The sequence below is a fragment of the Macaca mulatta genome, chromosome X (genome assembly GCF_049350105.2).
Source record: "Macaca mulatta isolate MMU2019108-1 chromosome X, T2T-MMU8v2.0, whole genome shotgun sequence".
Taxonomy (NCBI): Eukaryota; Metazoa; Chordata; class Mammalia; order Primates; family Cercopithecidae; genus Macaca; species Macaca mulatta.
In genome coordinates this window covers 7,205,193-7,223,148 of record NC_133426.1, presented here as the reverse complement: position 1 = coordinate 7,223,148, position 17,956 = coordinate 7,205,193, and the positions used below count along the sequence as shown (strand labels likewise).

General features: G+C 41.7%; 1 protein-coding gene across 1 annotated transcript in view; it reads left to right on the top strand.

Moving 5' to 3' along the window:
• Positions 1-17,092, top strand: part of PNPLA4 (patatin like phospholipase domain containing 4) — a 248,908-nt gene extending 231,816 nt beyond the window's left edge. The window contains exon 8 of the mRNA XM_015126905.3: positions 14,713-17,092. Coding sequence (XP_014982391.1) covers positions 14,713-14,869 — 157 coding nt within the window. The 3' untranslated portion in view covers positions 14,870-17,092. The remainder of the gene's footprint in view (positions 1-14,712) is intronic.
• The last annotated feature ends 864 nt before the right edge of the window (positions 17,093-17,956 follow it).

Genomic DNA, 17,956 nt, shown 5'->3' with positions numbered 1-17,956 from the left:
CAACTATTGTCAATCAAACAAGGGTATGCTTAAGAAAAGATTGGTTATCTAGTGCTACAATAATGCAGCACAACAAACACCCTTTACCTTACCTTGATGGCTTGAAATAAAATGCAGTTGTCTAACTCATGACATGGATTATGGGTTGCATATTTAGGTTGTGTTCAGCTAGATGGTATTTTGGTTTCCTGTTGACTTCATTCCTATGGCTATCAACTGAGATAACTGCACCATAGGTCTCTTATCTTCCAGCAAGGTAGCTCAGGCATGATCTAAGGATGGGGGCCAACAGCAAGAGCACAAGAAAAAGCACAAGCACTTTCAAAATCTCTGCCACTGTTGACACCCATTGGCTAAACCAAGTAATAAGGTGAAGTCAAAATTTAGGGGTGAACTATCCCCTGTCTTCTGTTGAGAGAAGCTGTAATGTGGTCACATTGTGAAGGGCCTGGTTTCAGGAAGGGCTGAGAAATCAGGGCACTAATGCAATCTCCCTTCCTCCAGGAACACCTGAATTTCATGTCAAATCATCATTAGCAAAAGCAGGTGTCTGACAGCTATTTACACACTACAAGCTTTGTTTAGAGTAGATGCTTTTTGCTGTTTAATTCAACATGAGTGAATGCTACTCAAGGTGCAGTTCACATGTAATTCGTCCTCGCAGGTCCCTAGGGAGGCCATGATGTTCAAAACTGGAACTGCCCAAACACTCTGCAGTTATTCTTTCATATTTAAAATTATCAACGGGTAACCCACACACAGTATTGTCTGAGCCAAAATAGTATCTTCTTGTCCTAAGTTGCAGAAATAAAAAGTCTCAAATGAATAATTGCTTACACCATTGAACATTTAATGTTTCATGAAATAAATCTTGATAAAAAGTATGTGTGTGCGTGTGTGTGTGTGTGTACAAAGTCAGGAATGACTTTCTATCTTAACACATGTGTAAATCAGGATTCTTCTTTCAATTGTAGAACACCAACACCATCACCATTAGAATAACTCTATTAAAGGTATTCATGGACAAACTGTGCAATACTGAATTTATTACCACAAACTCCAACAAAAGCACAATGGGAATAATGGATATATAGGAAAAAATAGTGCAAGTGGCATAGTAATTATACAAACTGTTTAGATTTTCTAAGCTTGGTTCCCTTATCAAAATATTTCCCCAGAAATACTCACCCATTTCACATTAGACTGGCTTTCTGTAACTCCAGCTTTCTCTGACTACTTCTTTTCAGGGTCTTTCTCTGTTGCCCAGGCTGGAGTGCAGTGGTTCTATCATAGCTCACTACATTTTCAAACTCTTGCGCTAAAGCAGTCCTCCCACTTCAGACTCCCAAAGTGCTGAGATTATAAACCTGAGTTATCATGCCCAGCCAAAATCAGAAATAAAAAATAACTTTTGCATTTTCTTTAATATAGCTGCTATATGAACTTTTTATGAGACAAATCCCTCTTAAAAACTGGCTCTAGGAGACAATCTGTCCAATAAACTTGTTTGCTTTTATCACATATAAAAAATTATAATTTTGGCTTTTTTTCTCTAAAAGAACAAGGTAAATATTGCCACATAATTGCAGTTTCTACATTAGCTTAGGTTTATATTATCATCTTTTTTTTTGTTTTTTGGTTTTTGGTTTTTTTTTGAGATGGAGTCTCGCTCTGTCGCCCATGCTGGAGTGCAGTGGTGTGATCTCAGCTCACTGCATGCTCTGCCTCCCAGGTTCATGTCATTCTCCTGCCTCAGCCTCCCAAGTAGCTGAGACTACAGGTGCCAGCCACCTTGCCTGACTAATGTTTTATATTTTTAGTAGAGACGGGGTTTCTCCGTGTTAGACAGAGTGGTCTTGATCTCCTGACCTCGTGATCTGCCTGCTTCAGCCTCCCAAAGTGCAGGGATTACAGGCATGAGCCACCGCGCCCGGCCTGCATTATTATCTTTTATCAGCCTTTGCACTGATATATTTTGTAATTAAGTCTTCAGTTAATTGTTTAGTAGAGAGATGCCATCTAAGTTATCTGTTTCTGCATAGTACTATACACTCAAAATATAGTGGCTGATATGGTTTGGTTGTGTCCCCACCCAAATCCCATCTTCAATTGCGGTTCCCGTAATCCCCACATGTTGTGGGAGGGACCCCATGGGAGGTAACTGAATCACTGGGATGGTTTCCCCCATACTATTCTTGTAATAGTGAGTAAGTTCTTATGAGATCTGATGGTTTTATAAGGGGCTTCTCCCTTCGTTCAGTTCTCATTCTTCTCCTTGTTGCTGCCATGTGAAGAAGGACATGTTTGCTTCCCCTTCGGCCATGATTGTAAGTTTCCTGAGGCCTCTGCAGTCATGCTGAACTGTGAGTCAATTAAACCTCTTTTATAAATTACCAAGTCTTAGGTATATTTTTATTAGCAGTGTGAAAACAGACTAATACAGTGGCTCACACAACAGTTGTTTATTTAATGCATGATACTGCAGTTTGCTAATTTGGGCAGAGCTCAGCTAGGATGGCTCATCTCTATTGCTTGTGCTATCTTTGGGTTCAGTCATGTGGATGGGGCCTCACCTAGGAATGCTGGGACAGTTAAGATGGCTGCACCTCTGTTCCGTGTGGTTTCACTTTCTCCAGGAGGCCAGCCCAGGCATGTTCACATACCAGTGTTTAAACAGAGGAAGTGGAAACTACAGGGCTTCTTGAAGTCCAGACTTGGCACTTTAACACTATTACTTTGTTGTATTTTATTGGTGAAATCAAATGTGGAGGCCAGCCCCAATTTAAAGGGTAGGCAAATAGACTTCCTTTCTTGGAGAGAGGAACTGAAAAGAATTTGTGACCACCTTAATCTTCCACAGCTACAGATAAAGTGAAGTCTAGGTGATTCATCACTGCTTGAAACCGTCGGCACAAAAAAATTGACTTTGGTTGTTTTAATGGAAAGCTCAATTTCCACTTAGGGAAATAAAAATCCAAATTCAGTCGGTGGCAAATCAAATATAAATACAAATAATTACTGTATATTTTAAATGGATATAAGATGTATCAATTAAGGAAACATCAGAGATTTCACAGTACAAATGAATTATACAGTGAAATAGAATTTAATTGCAATGTATCGACACATCTTATGATATCCTTTCAAAAGGCTTCAAAGAGTGAATTGAATTGTAGCCTTCCTATAATTTAAAACAAACTTATAACTTGTTTTTCCTTATATACTTTATCTTTTGCATTAATGCTAGACAGATTTTTAAATAAATATGGAGAGATGTATGTATATGTGTGTGTGTATCCCCAAGTCATTTATAAAATGTAACATAGCAGTACCTAAGAAAACGTTGAAAATTAAACAAATAACTATCTCATAACCATCTTTCTTTTTTCAGTAGCTATCTGACTAGGGAAAAAATAGTCAAGTCTAGAGATAAATAGGCCAAAATTTAAAATTAACAATTTTAGTCATTGGAATTGAAGGAGATAAAACTTATAAGTATATAGATTTGTTTTTTATTAAGAATGAATTTCCAGAATTTTTTGAATTTCCCTGGAGGATAAATAGTAATTTGTCTCCTTCCATAATTTCAGCTTTTCACAACCATCTAAAAGATAAATAAGATAGTTATCACAAAGGCAAAGTCTGAAAGCTGATATTTCTCTCCCTCTCTCTTCACCCTAATCCCCATCTTGCACTCTTCTGGAGATAATTGCAGCTTTCATTTGAAGCGATGTGTGTTCCTAGCAAGGGAAGGGCACAGGCATTTGAGCTCTTTGACAGCAAGGCAAACGAAAATGGCATTCTCAAACAGCCTTGATAGAAGATGAAGTTCAGTAGTAAGCATGCAGTGCAAGTACTTGGATGTCTCTGTTATACCCAAAAGACTGGAAGGGATTCTTCTACAAGGCTAATTATAGGGCCACTGCCAGGAAGCAATCTCTGTAATCTCCATATGATTCCCTGTCTCTCTTTCCAAGCTGACACACCTAAGAATAGCTATTACGGAGTCAGCCTCCTCTGTCCTTCCACAGTAATGTGTTATTTTGCCATGAACTCAGGGCTGCCATTACTTTCACAAAAATCCTCCATCCGGTGTGACAGCAGAGAGTTAGGATGCGATCCTAAGATGAGTTTTGGGAGGATTTCCAGGGATCCACTCACAGCGTACTCTTTCTTCCATGTGACTGAGGGAAAAATATTTAGTGGGTAACTGCTCATCATGGAGTGAGGGGACCCTGTGTAGCAAAAACTCTCAAACCATGTTTTCTCTCTGCTCTCAAACTGCAACAATCAACAGAGAAGGCTTCTGGGACAAAATGTGGGGGTTTTCCCCATGCATACTGTATTAGTCTGTTCTCACACTGCTAATAAAGACATACCCGAGACTGGGTAATTTATAAAGGTTTAATGGACTCACAGTTCCACATGGCTAGGGAGGCCTCACAATCATGGTGGAAGGCAAAGGAGGAGGAAGGCACAGCTTACATGGTGGCAGGCAAGAGAGAGTGTGCAGGGGAACTGCCCATTATAAAACCACCTGATCTAGTGAGACTTATTCACCATCATGAAAATAGCATAGGAAAGACCTGCCCCCATGATTGAATTACCTCACACTGGGTCCCTCCCATGGCATGTGGGAATTATGGGACCTATAATTCAAGATGAGATTTGGGTGGGGATGCAGCCAAACCATATCACATACTAAGCAGTGAACACCAGCTGGGTATCCTCTAATTAAAAATTTGGACACTATCTTTCTGGATATGGTGTCAGATCCTACAGGGATTTACCCTGAGATACCAGTTGCAAGTCCAGGCCTCCTGAACTTTGGAGTGACCAGTTTCAAATTGGGGTTCCCACAGCCCCCTCTTTCGGTTCCATTAATTTGCTAGAGTGGCTCACAGAACTCACAGAAATACATTTGTGGTTTATTATAAAGACTATTACAAAGGACACAAATGAACAGGCATATAAGGCAAGGTATGAGCAAAGGAGTGTAGAGCTTCCATGCCCTCCCTGGGAATCACCCTCCAGGGACCTTCACATTTTCAGCCACCCAGAAGTTCTCCGAACCCAGTCCTCCTGGTGTTTTATGAAGACTTCATTATATAGGCAAGATTGACAACTGTGTACAAATGCAATTGGACCTAAAACACCCATGCTCTAAACCCAGCAAGTAGTCTATTCAGACTTTTCTTGGCATCTCTGGGTAGCATTCCTTCCTCTAAGGTATGGGGCAGAACGCTCTCTAGAAAGAGGGTGTTTTGATCCACAATCGGATTACAATCTTGCCTTGGGCAGGTGAAAAGAAGACAGGAGAAATTCAGTGAAAGAGAGAGGTTCTGTTTTCTGAGACCTAAGTGCCCCAACATTCTAACAAAAGACTGCAATAAGGGTTATGGAGTTATGAGTTGGGAACCGGGGCCAAAAACCTATACGTGTGTGTGTGTGTGTGTGTTTTGTCCAATCACATTTCTACTCGTTCTCAATCAAGTCTATGGAATGAAGCCTGCATAAAACACACACATATATGTGCATGTGTGTGTATCATATCTATGTATATATTCAGAATATCACAGACCACATGTGAGAATATTTATGAGTTAGCCAGGGTGGCAGGGGCTGGGCAGGGTACAGTTATGAAGCACATCTCGACCCAGCAGCAAAGGGCAGTAGCTATCCTAAGGATCTCCTAGCATGACTGAAGACCCAACTGCATCTAGTCCATTGCCACACAGATCCAAGTTTAATAATGTATAAGAAAAGGTGATCAGGTATCTGGACTGATCTGCATGAGGAATGCCACAGCTTCATGAATAGAAGACCCCACGTGGTTGGGCTCCCAGAACCTCAAAACTGGTTCTCAGAGAGGTTCCACCCATCACCGAGCACCTTCCATGATGAAAATTCTGGTGTGTGAAAACACACAATGCTGTCTGTCTTGGAGAATGCTGGGAATGTTTGAGGCACGTATGCTCTTGTAATAAGCTAATTTTACAAGAGGTTTTCCAAATGTGAACCATAAAGCAGAGAGGACCCTGAAATCAATAGAGTGGGTTGCAATGGGCCTTCTTTAACATGAAGGGCCAATGTGGCTTGCAGTGGCCTCTAGTTTGCGGATACCTGTGCTAGCTCAGTGACTTCTACACTTTGTCTTGCAAAGAATCCTCAGGGATTGTAGGTGTGGGGAAAAGAAGGAGGAGGTGAGAGGCTGGAATCCAGACTCTTCTAATCTTCACCTTCCCTGGTTTTGTCTATTTGGCACAGAGAGTTATCAGCAGATCAGCTCATGTGTCGATGTGCCTCAGTATGTTGGGATTTCAACACGAAATTTTTTTTATGTTGAAATGAGCTGCGTTGTAAGAAGTTGTATTAGTCCGCCAGGGATACCGTAACCAAGTACCACAGGCTGCAGGACTTCAACGACAGATATTTAATTCTCTCACATTATGGAGGCTGCAAGTCTGAGGTCAAGGTGTCTTAGGGCTGGTTCCTCCTGAAGCCCCCCTCCTTGGGTAGATGCTGTTTTCCCTCTGTGCCCTCACATGGTCGTCCCTCTGTGTGTGTCTGTGTCCTGATCTCTTCTGATAACCCCCCAGTCTAGGGTCCACCCATATGACCTCATTGTACCTTAATTACCTCTTCAGAGGTTTCATATCCAAATATAGCCACATTCTGAGGCCCTGAGGGTTGAGACTCAGTGTATGAATTTGGGAGGACACAATTTGGCCTATTATAGAAGGGGCTGAATATGTGCTTCCATAACAACATCTCCATGTAATTCCATAAGCAGTCACCTTCAGTTGCTGGGACAGTCTCATTTGTTACCACACAAACCACCCCCATGCAACCAAGGTGGACTTATCGGGTCTAGTACTGGTTCTTTTGACGTCCAGATGGGGAGGAAGGAGAAGAGCACTCAGAAGCAGCTTTCTGGGGCTCCCATGGAGAAGTTGGAGTCCTCTGGTTCTCTGCTGGATGGGCTGTATGCATTGTTCTACTTCATGATCATGGAATTGCCTCAATAAGCCCCAGGACAAGGAGATCTCTACAAAACAGCATCTGATTTATCTTCAGCTGGTTGCAACACAGCACAAACTTTGAGGGGCATGGTTTTTGTTCAATGCTGTGCCATAGTGACAAAGGCGGAGTTCTTCAGTGCCATCCACTCTTGTGGAATCTCTGAGCTTGGGACTCACCACTTGGAGAATCCATTATCTCTCTTACTATGGACTAAATAATTCACTGAAGGGCTGACAGGGAGGGATTCAAACAGTTAAACCAAAATCCCTTTTTACATTTCACAGCAAGCTCAAGATCTAAAAATAACTTATCTGGGATTTGTAAAGTTGTTCTTTCTGAGACCAAGTTCAGAAATCTGCATTTATTGTGAATTAAATCTCATCATTTAAATTTAAGTTTTTATTTTAATCTATTCATTAAAAAAATGCTAACCCACTTATATCATTATCTGCAGTTGTTTCTTTTCATTTGCCATCTGAAAAACATCTCTTCATTTTAGCCCTATTTCCACACAGATGAGATGGCAATAAAGACCCACTCTATTACAGATATCATACTCTACCTTTGGCATTGATTAATTTTTTTTAGAACCTTTGAAGGTTATTGAACTTGAAACAAATCTGTAGAATTATATGGCTTTTCGGCTCACATTTTCTTTTGGCTTGTCCACAAGGAGGCAGCAAGGTATTGTGGAAATGATGATGGTTCCCAAATTTGGAGCTGAGAGACTTTATTCCAGAGAGTTAGCCTCTAGGACCCTCAGTATTCTCATCTGTGCCATGGAAACACTGACAACTAATAGCAAACAGCTATTGAGAACTTACTATGTGCAAAGCAGTACATTAAAATTTTTAGCTGCATTTAATTTTCACAATAATTTTTACACATTATGTAAAGCAGGTCTTATAATTATCACTATCTTACCGATAAGGAAACTGAGACTTAAAGAGGTTAGTTCACACACCTGAGTTCTCATAGCTAGGAAGAGGGAAAGTTAAGAGTTGAATGTAAATCTGCCTGACGCCTAACTTCTGATTTGTAGGATCATGAGAGAATTCCAGTTGGCGTTCATGAAGTTCTTGACATAGGAGAGGTGTCTGAGAGATGGTGAATTCTATCCTTAAAAATAAGAAGGTTTTGCCGATCATTTTTTTGAAATACAGATTTAACATGACTAAACACTTTAGTTAAGACTACCAGTCTTGCATCAAGAAAAAGAATGTGAAAAACCTTGCAAAATGTGTACTTAGAAAACCCATGCTGACTTTTAGCAAGTGCCTCTTAATTTTTGCTAAAGGCTTACAAAACATTTGCTTAAGTAACTGTGCTAGAATTGGGCCCAGGATTTGACATCTCTATCACCAGAGTACTATTTTCTCTACTGCAGGGAATTTCATTTAAAAACTACAGCAGGAATAAGCATTCTATAAATTCTACAGTGCAGACATTCTATAGGAGAAATGACTTGGTTTCCCCAAAAACTTAGTAACATGGGGAAAAGGAAAGCAAAAAAGAGAGGATGAAAGTTAAAAAACAAAAAGATAGATTCAATTATGTCAGACTCTATTCTCTCAGCTTAGGATAGTGGTAATGTGAAGAAAGACCCCTGATCTACAGAATTCTTTTATTTCTCACCAAAATCTTTCATCTTATAGAAAATCAGAATTTCATCTTGAAACCTTTCCAACACTTTTTAGCCATCCACTTTCCACCAGCTTGAGCCATCCACCTTAAGCTAAATGATAAATACATTGCTTTTAAACTTAAACATTTTTTAAAATAACATAACTTGAAACTGGTCATAAAGTGACATCAGAAAAGCCCTAATTAAAGACATCCTACAAAAGAGTTGAGTAGTGCTCATGCCATAACAAGACTCAAGAACTGCTTATTAAAAAGATTAAAAGAGATTCAATAAACAGGACAACTGAAGCATGATTTTGGACAGTCTCACAATTGGTAGCATCTGAATCGGTCCCTAGATTACCTCCTAGCATTGTATCAGTGCTAAGTTCCTGATTTTGATCATTGCACTGTGATTATATAAGAGACTGCCTTGTTTTAGGGTATTCCTGTGGCTTTTATCTGTACAAGTTTTGAATTTGTTGCAGGAATGTATTTGAATAGTTCTGTAGACTTTAAGTGTCTATGTTATGCTTGAACAATATATCCCTTCCAACATCATTGTCTTGCACACTGATCCAACGTTCTGTGTTCTAAATTTACATTTATATTCATTGACTTTCATTCAACTAAATATTTTTTGGAATAAAAAGCAATTTCACCTCCCATTATGAAAGCCTTGTTTATTTTAAAGACAACGTAGTAGCCATATAGAGCACAGGGACACAGAAATAGTATGAATTAAGAACTGCCATTTTTCTGAAGTGGCTGAGACCACTCTCCCTGACATGACCACACAGGGAAGTTTGCCAGAATGAGCTCCCAGTGTTTCTCAAAGTGTGGTTTCCAGACCATGCACATTAGCATTCCATGGGTGCTGACTGAACAGGCAGATTCCTAGGACCCACTCCAGACACACTGAATCAGAATCTCTAGGGATTTAGCTGGGGCATCCACATTTTAAATACACTGCACAGGTGCTTCTTGTCATTCAGTAATGAACAAATATTGATTAGTATCTTCTGTGTGCCAGATGCTATTGGAGGTCCTGAAGATAAAAGTGTACAAAACATCAAACAGAATGCAAAATGGCATAGCCACTTTGGAAGTTTAGCATTTCCTTATGAAACTAAATCCCACTTTTACCATATGATCGAGCAAACATATTTGTTGGTATTTATCCAAATGAGTAGAGCACTTACAGCCACATAAAAACCTGTGGGCTACCCTCTTTGGGTCCCCTCCCTTTGTATGGGAGCTCTGTTTTCACTCTATTAAATCTTGCAACTGCACTCTCTTCTGGTCCGTGTTTGTTACGGCTGGAGCTGAGCTTTCGCTCACCATCCACCACTGCTGTTTGCCGCCATTGCAGACCCACCACTGGTTCCATCCCTCCAGATCCGGCAGGGTGTCTGCTGTGCTCCAGATCCAGCAAGGCACCCATTGCCACTCCCGATCGGGCTAGAGGCTTGCCATTGTTCCTGCACAGCCAAGTGCCTGGGTTTGTCCTAATCAAACTGAACACTAGTCACTGAATTCCATGGTTCTCTTCTGTAATCCACGGCTTCTAATAGAGCTATAACACTCACCCATGGCCCCAGGTTGCATTCCTTGGAATCCATGAGGCCAAGAACCCCGGGTGAGAGAACATGAGGCTTACCACCATCTTGGAAGCAGCCCGCCACCATCTTGGGAGCTCTGGGAGCGAGAACCCACTGGTAACATTTTGGTGACCACGAAGGGACCTCCAAAGTGCTGAGTAATATTGGACCACTTTTGCTTGCTATTCTGTCCTATCCTTCCTTCGAATTGGAGGAAAATACCGGGCACCTGTCAGCCAGTTAAAAACGATTAGTGTGGCTGCCGGACTTAAGACTCAGGTGTGAGGCTGTCTGGGGAAGGGCTTTCTAATAACCCCTAACCCTTGTGGGTTGGGAACGTTGGCCTGCCTGGAACCAGCTTCCACTTTCAATTTTCTTGGGGAAACCGAGGGCCGACTAGAGGCAGAAAGCTGTCGTCCTGAACTCCTGGCATTAGTTGGTTGAGATCATGGTGCAGCCAGAACTCTCTATTCAACAGTCGCCCATGCGTGTGCCCCTACCTTTCCTTCTGACTCAAACCTCCTGGGTCCCAACCATGACTTTCTTGAAAGTGTAGCCCCAAAATTCTCCTTACCTCTGAATCTACTTCCTCTGATCCCTACCTCCTAGGTACTAATGGTTCAGACTTTCACTTCCTCTAGCAAGTTGTATCTCCAAAGGGATCTAAGGAAGCTCCACCCTGTGTCCTTAGGCATCTAGACTATAAACCCAGGGAGTCTTGTCCCTGGTATCCCTCCCATTTTAGGCATACAGGTCTCGACGTGGGCAGTTATGTGGGACCCATTACCCACCACCCTTGCCAGGGTCCCAAGTTTGTAATGGCTGAGAGAAGAGGAGAGAGAGAGACAGGAGAGAGAGAGAGAGACCGACATGAGAGAGAGACAGAAAGGAGAGAGAGAGACAGGAGAGAGAGAGAGAGACCGACATGAGAGAGAGACAGAAAGGAGAGAGAGAGACAGGAGAGAGAGAGAGAGAGAGACAGACAGGAAAGAGAGAGACACAGACAGGAAAGAGAGAGACACAGACAGGAAAGAGAGAGAGACAGAGAGGGGAGAGAGAGACAGAGAGGAGAGAGAGACAGACAGAGAGGAAAGAGAGAGAGACAGAGAGGAGAGAGAGACAGAGAGGAAAGAGAAGGAGACAGAGAGGAGAGAGGGAGACAGAGGAGAGAGAGGGAGTCAAAGAGAAAAAAAGAGAAAGAAATAGTAAAAAATGGTGTGCCCTATTCCTTTAACAGCCAGGGTAAATTAAAAACCTATAATTGATCATTGAAGGTCTTCTCTGTGACCCTATAACATTCCAACACTACCTTGTTGTCAGTGTAAACAAGGGCATAGCCTGAAAATACTGAGACCACTGATAATCCGTAGCTTTCCTATCAAAAATGCTTAACCCAGTAACCCGCGGATGCATTCAATCTGTAGCAGCAACTGCTTTGCTAACAGAAGAAAGTAGAAAAATAACTTTAGAGGAGACCTCGTTGTGAGCACACCTCACCAGTTCAGAATTATTCTAAGTTAAAAAAGGTAGCTTACTAACTCAAAAATCTTAAAGTATGGGGCTATTCTGTTAGAAAAAGGTAATTTAACACTAACCACTGATAATTCCCTTAACCCAGCAGATTTCCTTACAAGGGATTTAGATCTTAGTTACCATACAAAGGTCCGACCAGACCTAGGAGGAACTCCCTTCAGGACAGGACAATAGATGGTTCCTCCCAGGTGATTGAGGAAAAAACACAATGGGTATTCTTCAAAAGTCCCCTTAGACTCAGAGCAAAACTTAGAAACCCTATTGAACTTGGCAACCTCAGTTTTTTATAATAGAGATCAGGAGGAGCAGGCGGAACAAGACAAACGGGAGGGAAAAAAAAAGGGCCACCACTTTAGTCATGGCCCTCAGGCAAGGGACTTTGGAGGCTCTGGAAGAAGGAAAAGCTGGGCAAATCGAATGCCTAATAGGGCTTGCTTCCAGTGCGGTCTACAAGGACAATTTAAAAAAGATTGTCCAAGTAGAAATAAGCTGGCCCCTTGTCCCTGCCCCTTATGTCAAGAGTATCACTGGAAGGCCCACTGCCCCAGGGGACAAAGGTCCTCTGAGTCAGAAGCCACTAACCAGATGATCCAGCAGCAGGGCTGAGGGTGCCCAGGGCAAGCACCAGCTGATGCCATCACCCTCACAGAGGCCTGGGTATGACTGACCATTGGGGGCCAGAAGGTTAACTGTCTGCGGGACACTGGCGTGGCCTTCTCAGTCTTACTCTCCTGTCCTGGACAACTGTCCTCCAGATCTGTCACTATCTGAGGGGTCCTAGGACAGTCAGTCACTAGATATTTCTTGTCATGTGCGTCCATGTGAAGAGACCACCAAACAGGCTTTGTGTGAGCAATAAAGCTTTTTAATCACCTGGGTGCAGGCGGGCTGAGTCGGAAAAGAGAGTCAGTGAAAGGAGATGGGGTGGGGCCATTTTACAGGATTTGGGTAGGTAAAGGAAAATTACAGTCAAAGGGGGGTTGTTCTCTGGTGGGCAGGAGTGGGGGTCACAAGGTGCTCAGTGGGGGAGCTTTTTGAGCCAGGATGAGCCAGGAAAAGGACTTTCACAAGGTAATGTCATCACTTAAGGCAAGGACCAGCCATTTTCACTTCTTTTGTGGTGGAATGTCATCGGTTAAGGCGGAGCAGGGCATTTTCACTTCTTTTGTGATTCTTCAGTTACTTCAGGCCAGCTGGGTGTACATGTGCAAGTCACAGGGGATGCGATGGCTTGGCTTGGGCTCAGAGGCCTGACACTTCTCCCAGCCACTAAGTTGTGACTGGGGAACTTTACTCTTTTCACATGCTTTTCTAATTATGCCGGAAAGCCCCACTCCCTTGTTAGGGAGAGACATTCTAGCAAAAGCAGGGGCCATTATACACCTAAACACAGGAGAAGGAACACCCGTTTGTTGTCCCCTGCTTGAGGAAGAAATTAACCCTGAAGTCTAGGCCACAGAAGGACAATATGGATGAGCAAAGAATGCCCGTCCTGTTCAAGTTAAACTAAAGGATTCCGCCTCCTTTCCCTACCAAAGGCAGTACCCCCTTTCACTCTCACTGCACCCCCTCCATGCCACTGTACGACCAGTAGCTCCCCTTACCAAGAGTTTCTTGAAAAATGCAGCTTCCCAGAAATATTGATGCCCCATCATATAGGAGTTTATCTAAAGGAAACCCCACCTTCACCGCCCACACCCATATGCCCCGCAACTGCTATAACTCTGCCACTCTTTGCATGCATGCACATACTCATTATTGGACAGGGAAAATTATTAATCCTAGTTGTCCTGGAGGACTTGGAGCCACCATCTGTTGGACTTACTTCACCCATACCGGTATGTCTGATGGGGGTGGAGTTCAAGATCAGGCAAGAGAAAAACATGTAAAGGAAGTAATCTCCCAACTGACCTGGGTACATAGTGCCCCTAGCCCCTACAAAGAACTAGATCTCTCAAAACTACATGAAACCCTCCGTACCCATACTTGCCTGGTAAGCCTATTTAATACCACCCTCACTAGGCTCCATAAGGTCTCGGCCCAAAACCCTACTAACTGTTGGATGTGCCTCCCCCTGCACTTCAGGCCATACATTTCAATCCCTATACCTGAACAATGGAACAACTCCAGCACAAAAATAAACACCACTTCCTTTTTAGTAGGACCTCTTGTTTCCAATCTGGAAATAACCCATACCTCAAACCTTGCCTGTGTAAAATTTAACAATACTATAGACACAACCAACTCCCAATGCATCAGGTGGGTAACTCCTCCCACACAAATAGTCTGCCTACCCTCAGGAATATTTTTTTGTCTGTGGTACCTCAGCCTATTGTTGTTTGAATGGCTCTTCAGAATCTATGTGCTTCCTCTCATTCTTCGTGCCCCATGACCATTTATACTGAACAAGATTTATACAGTTATGTCGTACCTAAGCCCTGCAACAAAAGAGTACCCATTCTTCCTTTTGTTATCGGAGCAGGAGTGCTAGGCAGACTAGGTATTGGCATTGGCGATATCACAATCTCTACTCAGTTCTACAAATTATCTCAAAAACTAAATGGTGACACGGAATGGGTAGCCAACTCCCTGGTCACCTTGCAAGATCAACTTAACTCCCTAGCAGCAGTAGTCCTTCAAAATCGAAGAGCTTTAGATTTGATAACCGCCGAAAGAGGGGGAACCTGTTTATTTTTAGGGTAAGAATGCTGTTATTATGTTAATCAATCCAGAATCATCACCGAGAAAGTTAAAGAAATTCGAGATCGAATACAACATAGAGCAGAGGAGCTTCAAAACACCGGCTGCTCGGGCCTCCTCAGCCAATGGATGCCCTGGATTCTCCCTTCTTAGGACCTCTAGCAGCTATTATATTGTTACTCCTCTTTGGACCCTGTATCTTTAACCTCCTTGTTAAACTTGTCTCTTTCAGAATCAAAGCTGTAAAGCTACAAATGGTTCTTCAAATGGAGCCCCAGATGCAGTCCGTGACTAAGATCTACCAGGGACCCCTGGACTGGCCTGCGAGCCCTTGCTCCGATGTTAATGACATCAAAGGCACCCCTCCCGAGGAAATCTCAACTGCATGACCCCTACTACGTCCCAATTCAGCAGGAAGCAGTTAGAACGGTTGTTGGCCAACCTCCCCCACAGCACTTGGGTTTTCCTGTTGAGAGCGGGGACTGAGAGATAGGACTAGCTGGATTTCCTAGGCCAACTGAGAATCCCTAAGCCTAGCTGGGAAGATGACCGCATCCACCTTTAAACATGGGGCTTGCAACTTAGCTCACACCCGACCAATCAGGTAGTAAAGACAGCTCACTAAAATGCGAATTAGGCAAAAACAGGAGGTAAAGAAAGCCAATCATCTATCGCCTGAGAGCACAGCAGGAGGGACAATGATCGGGATATAAACCCAGGCACTTGAGCAGGCAACCGCTACCCTCTTTGGGTCCCCTCCCTTTGTATGGACTCTATTAAATCTTGCAACTGCAAAAAAACAAAAAAAGCCCTGCCCACAGATGTTTATTACAGCTTTATTCATAATCACCAAAACTTAAGGAACAATGAAGATGTCATCCAATCATCCAGTAGGTGAATGAATACAACGGAATATCATTCAGTGCTCAAAAGAAATGAGTTATCAAGCCATGAAAAGACATGGAGGAGCATTAAGCACATATTACTAAGTGAAAGAAGCCAGTGTGAATAGGCTACAGACTGTATGATTCCAGCTAGACGACATTCTGGAAAAGGCAAAACTATGGGGACAGTAAAAAGATCAGTGCTTGCTAGGAGTTTGGGAGAGAGAAGAGTGGATGAATAGGCGGAGCACAGACGATGTTTAGGGCAGTAAAACTACTGTCTGACACTATAATGGTGGCTACATGTCATTATATATTAGTCAAAACCCATAGAATGTACACCACTAAGAGTGAATGTTAATGTCAACTGTGGACTTTGCATAATAATTTTTCAAAAGAATGCATTGCTGGCTATACTTACAAAATTAATAATAATAAATAATAATAATAATTCAGTAACTATTTCTAGACTCATGAGTTTGGCATAGGCACTAAACCTTAAGAGCAAATGTCCTAAGGGATATGTATTAGTTTAATTAGTCAGGATGTCATAAATACAATGATCTGAATCTGCAGGTTCAATATTTTAATTTAAATATATTTAAAATATTAATATATTAACATTTTAACATACAATAAGTATATATTAAATAATATGTAATTAATAAAATAAAATATAAATAATAAAATAAAATATATAATTAATTATTAGAGAGAGAGAGAGAGAGAGAGAGAGAGTATGCAGGCAATTATGTCTTTTGCCAGCATTCAGCATGTGAAAAATTTTAGATGCCAACTTTAAAACAAGCAAAGAAGGACATTGTTTTTCAAAATGATTTTAGGGGTACTAGAAGAGTTTTGAGAAGCAGTGTTTCATTTACCTTCATATTTAACATTTTGAGTTTGATGACGTTTGCAAGGAGCTGGTCTACACAGTAGTGGTAGTGTATCCAGATATGAGAATGGGATGGGAACCAAGGAGTGGGCATGAACTGGGAGAAAATTAGAGTAAAATTGGAGCAAATCCTGGGAACCTATCTGGGAGAAATAATGGGTTACTCTCCCGCGTGTAACAAGGCCTATTCACATCATCACTTCAGAGAAGTAGGAAAGGAAAGAAAAGAGAATCTGTAGTCCAAATCTTTAAACAATTTACAAGCAAGGAATGGGTTGGGGCAGAGAGAGGACTGTTTCATTTTACAATAAAACACGTTTTGGATTTTGACATCCAGATTCTCAGAGCCACAAATGTCACATTTTTACATTTCCGCCATCAAAGTGCAGGTGTATGGCTCCATCTGGAGCACTTGGAACTGAAAATAGGTCTATGGAGATGAGACTGAACAGAAGAAAGCAGCAAGGCAGACTTAATTAGGGTTGGAAATGGGACTAAGGAAAATCCCCCAAATGAATGCACTGATGTAATAGAATCCTGGAGAAGCAAATTTGAGTGGGGTTGGGGGGAGGCGGTGTCCGGGGCTGGTGCTCAGGCTTGCTAGGGAATCGTTTAGTTTTAAGAGCAAAATATGAAATACAAAAAATGGAGTCATGGTAAAGATTGGAAGTGAAAAGCCTCCGAGCCTAAATTACAAGGGATTTGATGGCTGTGTTCAGCACTGAGAAATAAATAAGCTAGACTCAGAGACATGGGCAATAGGGGTGAAAAAGAAAATACATTACCAGTTCAAGGAAAAGAGAAGGGCATGCAAGATATGTTATAAATCAAAATTGTCAGTGCTACAAGAGGAGGACTGGAAAAAATAAAGTATGAGGTGGGAAGAAAATGATCCAGGAAGTGGAGATTGAACGAAAAAGGGTGGCAGGAGATTGGAAACATAATAAACAGCTTCCGGAATAAGCAAGCTGCAAGAGGTCAGCAGATACTGGTGTCCCCCTCAGGGTGGTGGATAAAAGAATGGGTGGGTATTTCTGGGACATGAAAAGACACGGCCTCAGCACTGTCTCTCTCACACACAAACCCACACACACTGTTACTGAAGGAGCTCAGAAAAAGAAAACATTGCAGGATGTAAGCTGAGCAGTGAGAATGAATAAAATACCAGTAGGATGTCTTTTCATATATCCAAACACTGATTCAAAGTAGAATCCATTCATAGAGTTTATCAGAATAAATGGAATTGGTCATTGCAAAAAAAAAATCTGAATGAGCTTCTCCTTTTAAAGTATATAAAAGGTATATAATACTTACGATACTTTTGGGGTAATTTAAGCATATACCATCTGGCCTTATAAATCCTAATACTCTTCAATTATAATGTTCAAATATTCTTTATTGCAAGATAAAATTAAATTTATTTTTAAAGATCTGTGTCCTGAGCTGAAATTATTTAAGGTTAGTGATGTTGTTCTGTGAATCAAATAAAACTCTGAGGATGTTAAAAGACAAGAATGCTTATGCAGACCAGAGGGAATGAATGGAGGGGGTCACTGTGTTATATCCAAGTAAATAGATCCCTCTCAAAGAAATAATCATGCCAAGAATTAAATCGTAAGTTATTTTTCAGCTGTTAAATGCCTTTTAGGATGCTATATGGAAGGTGAGGTAGAAATGGATGTTTTCTAACAAATTAA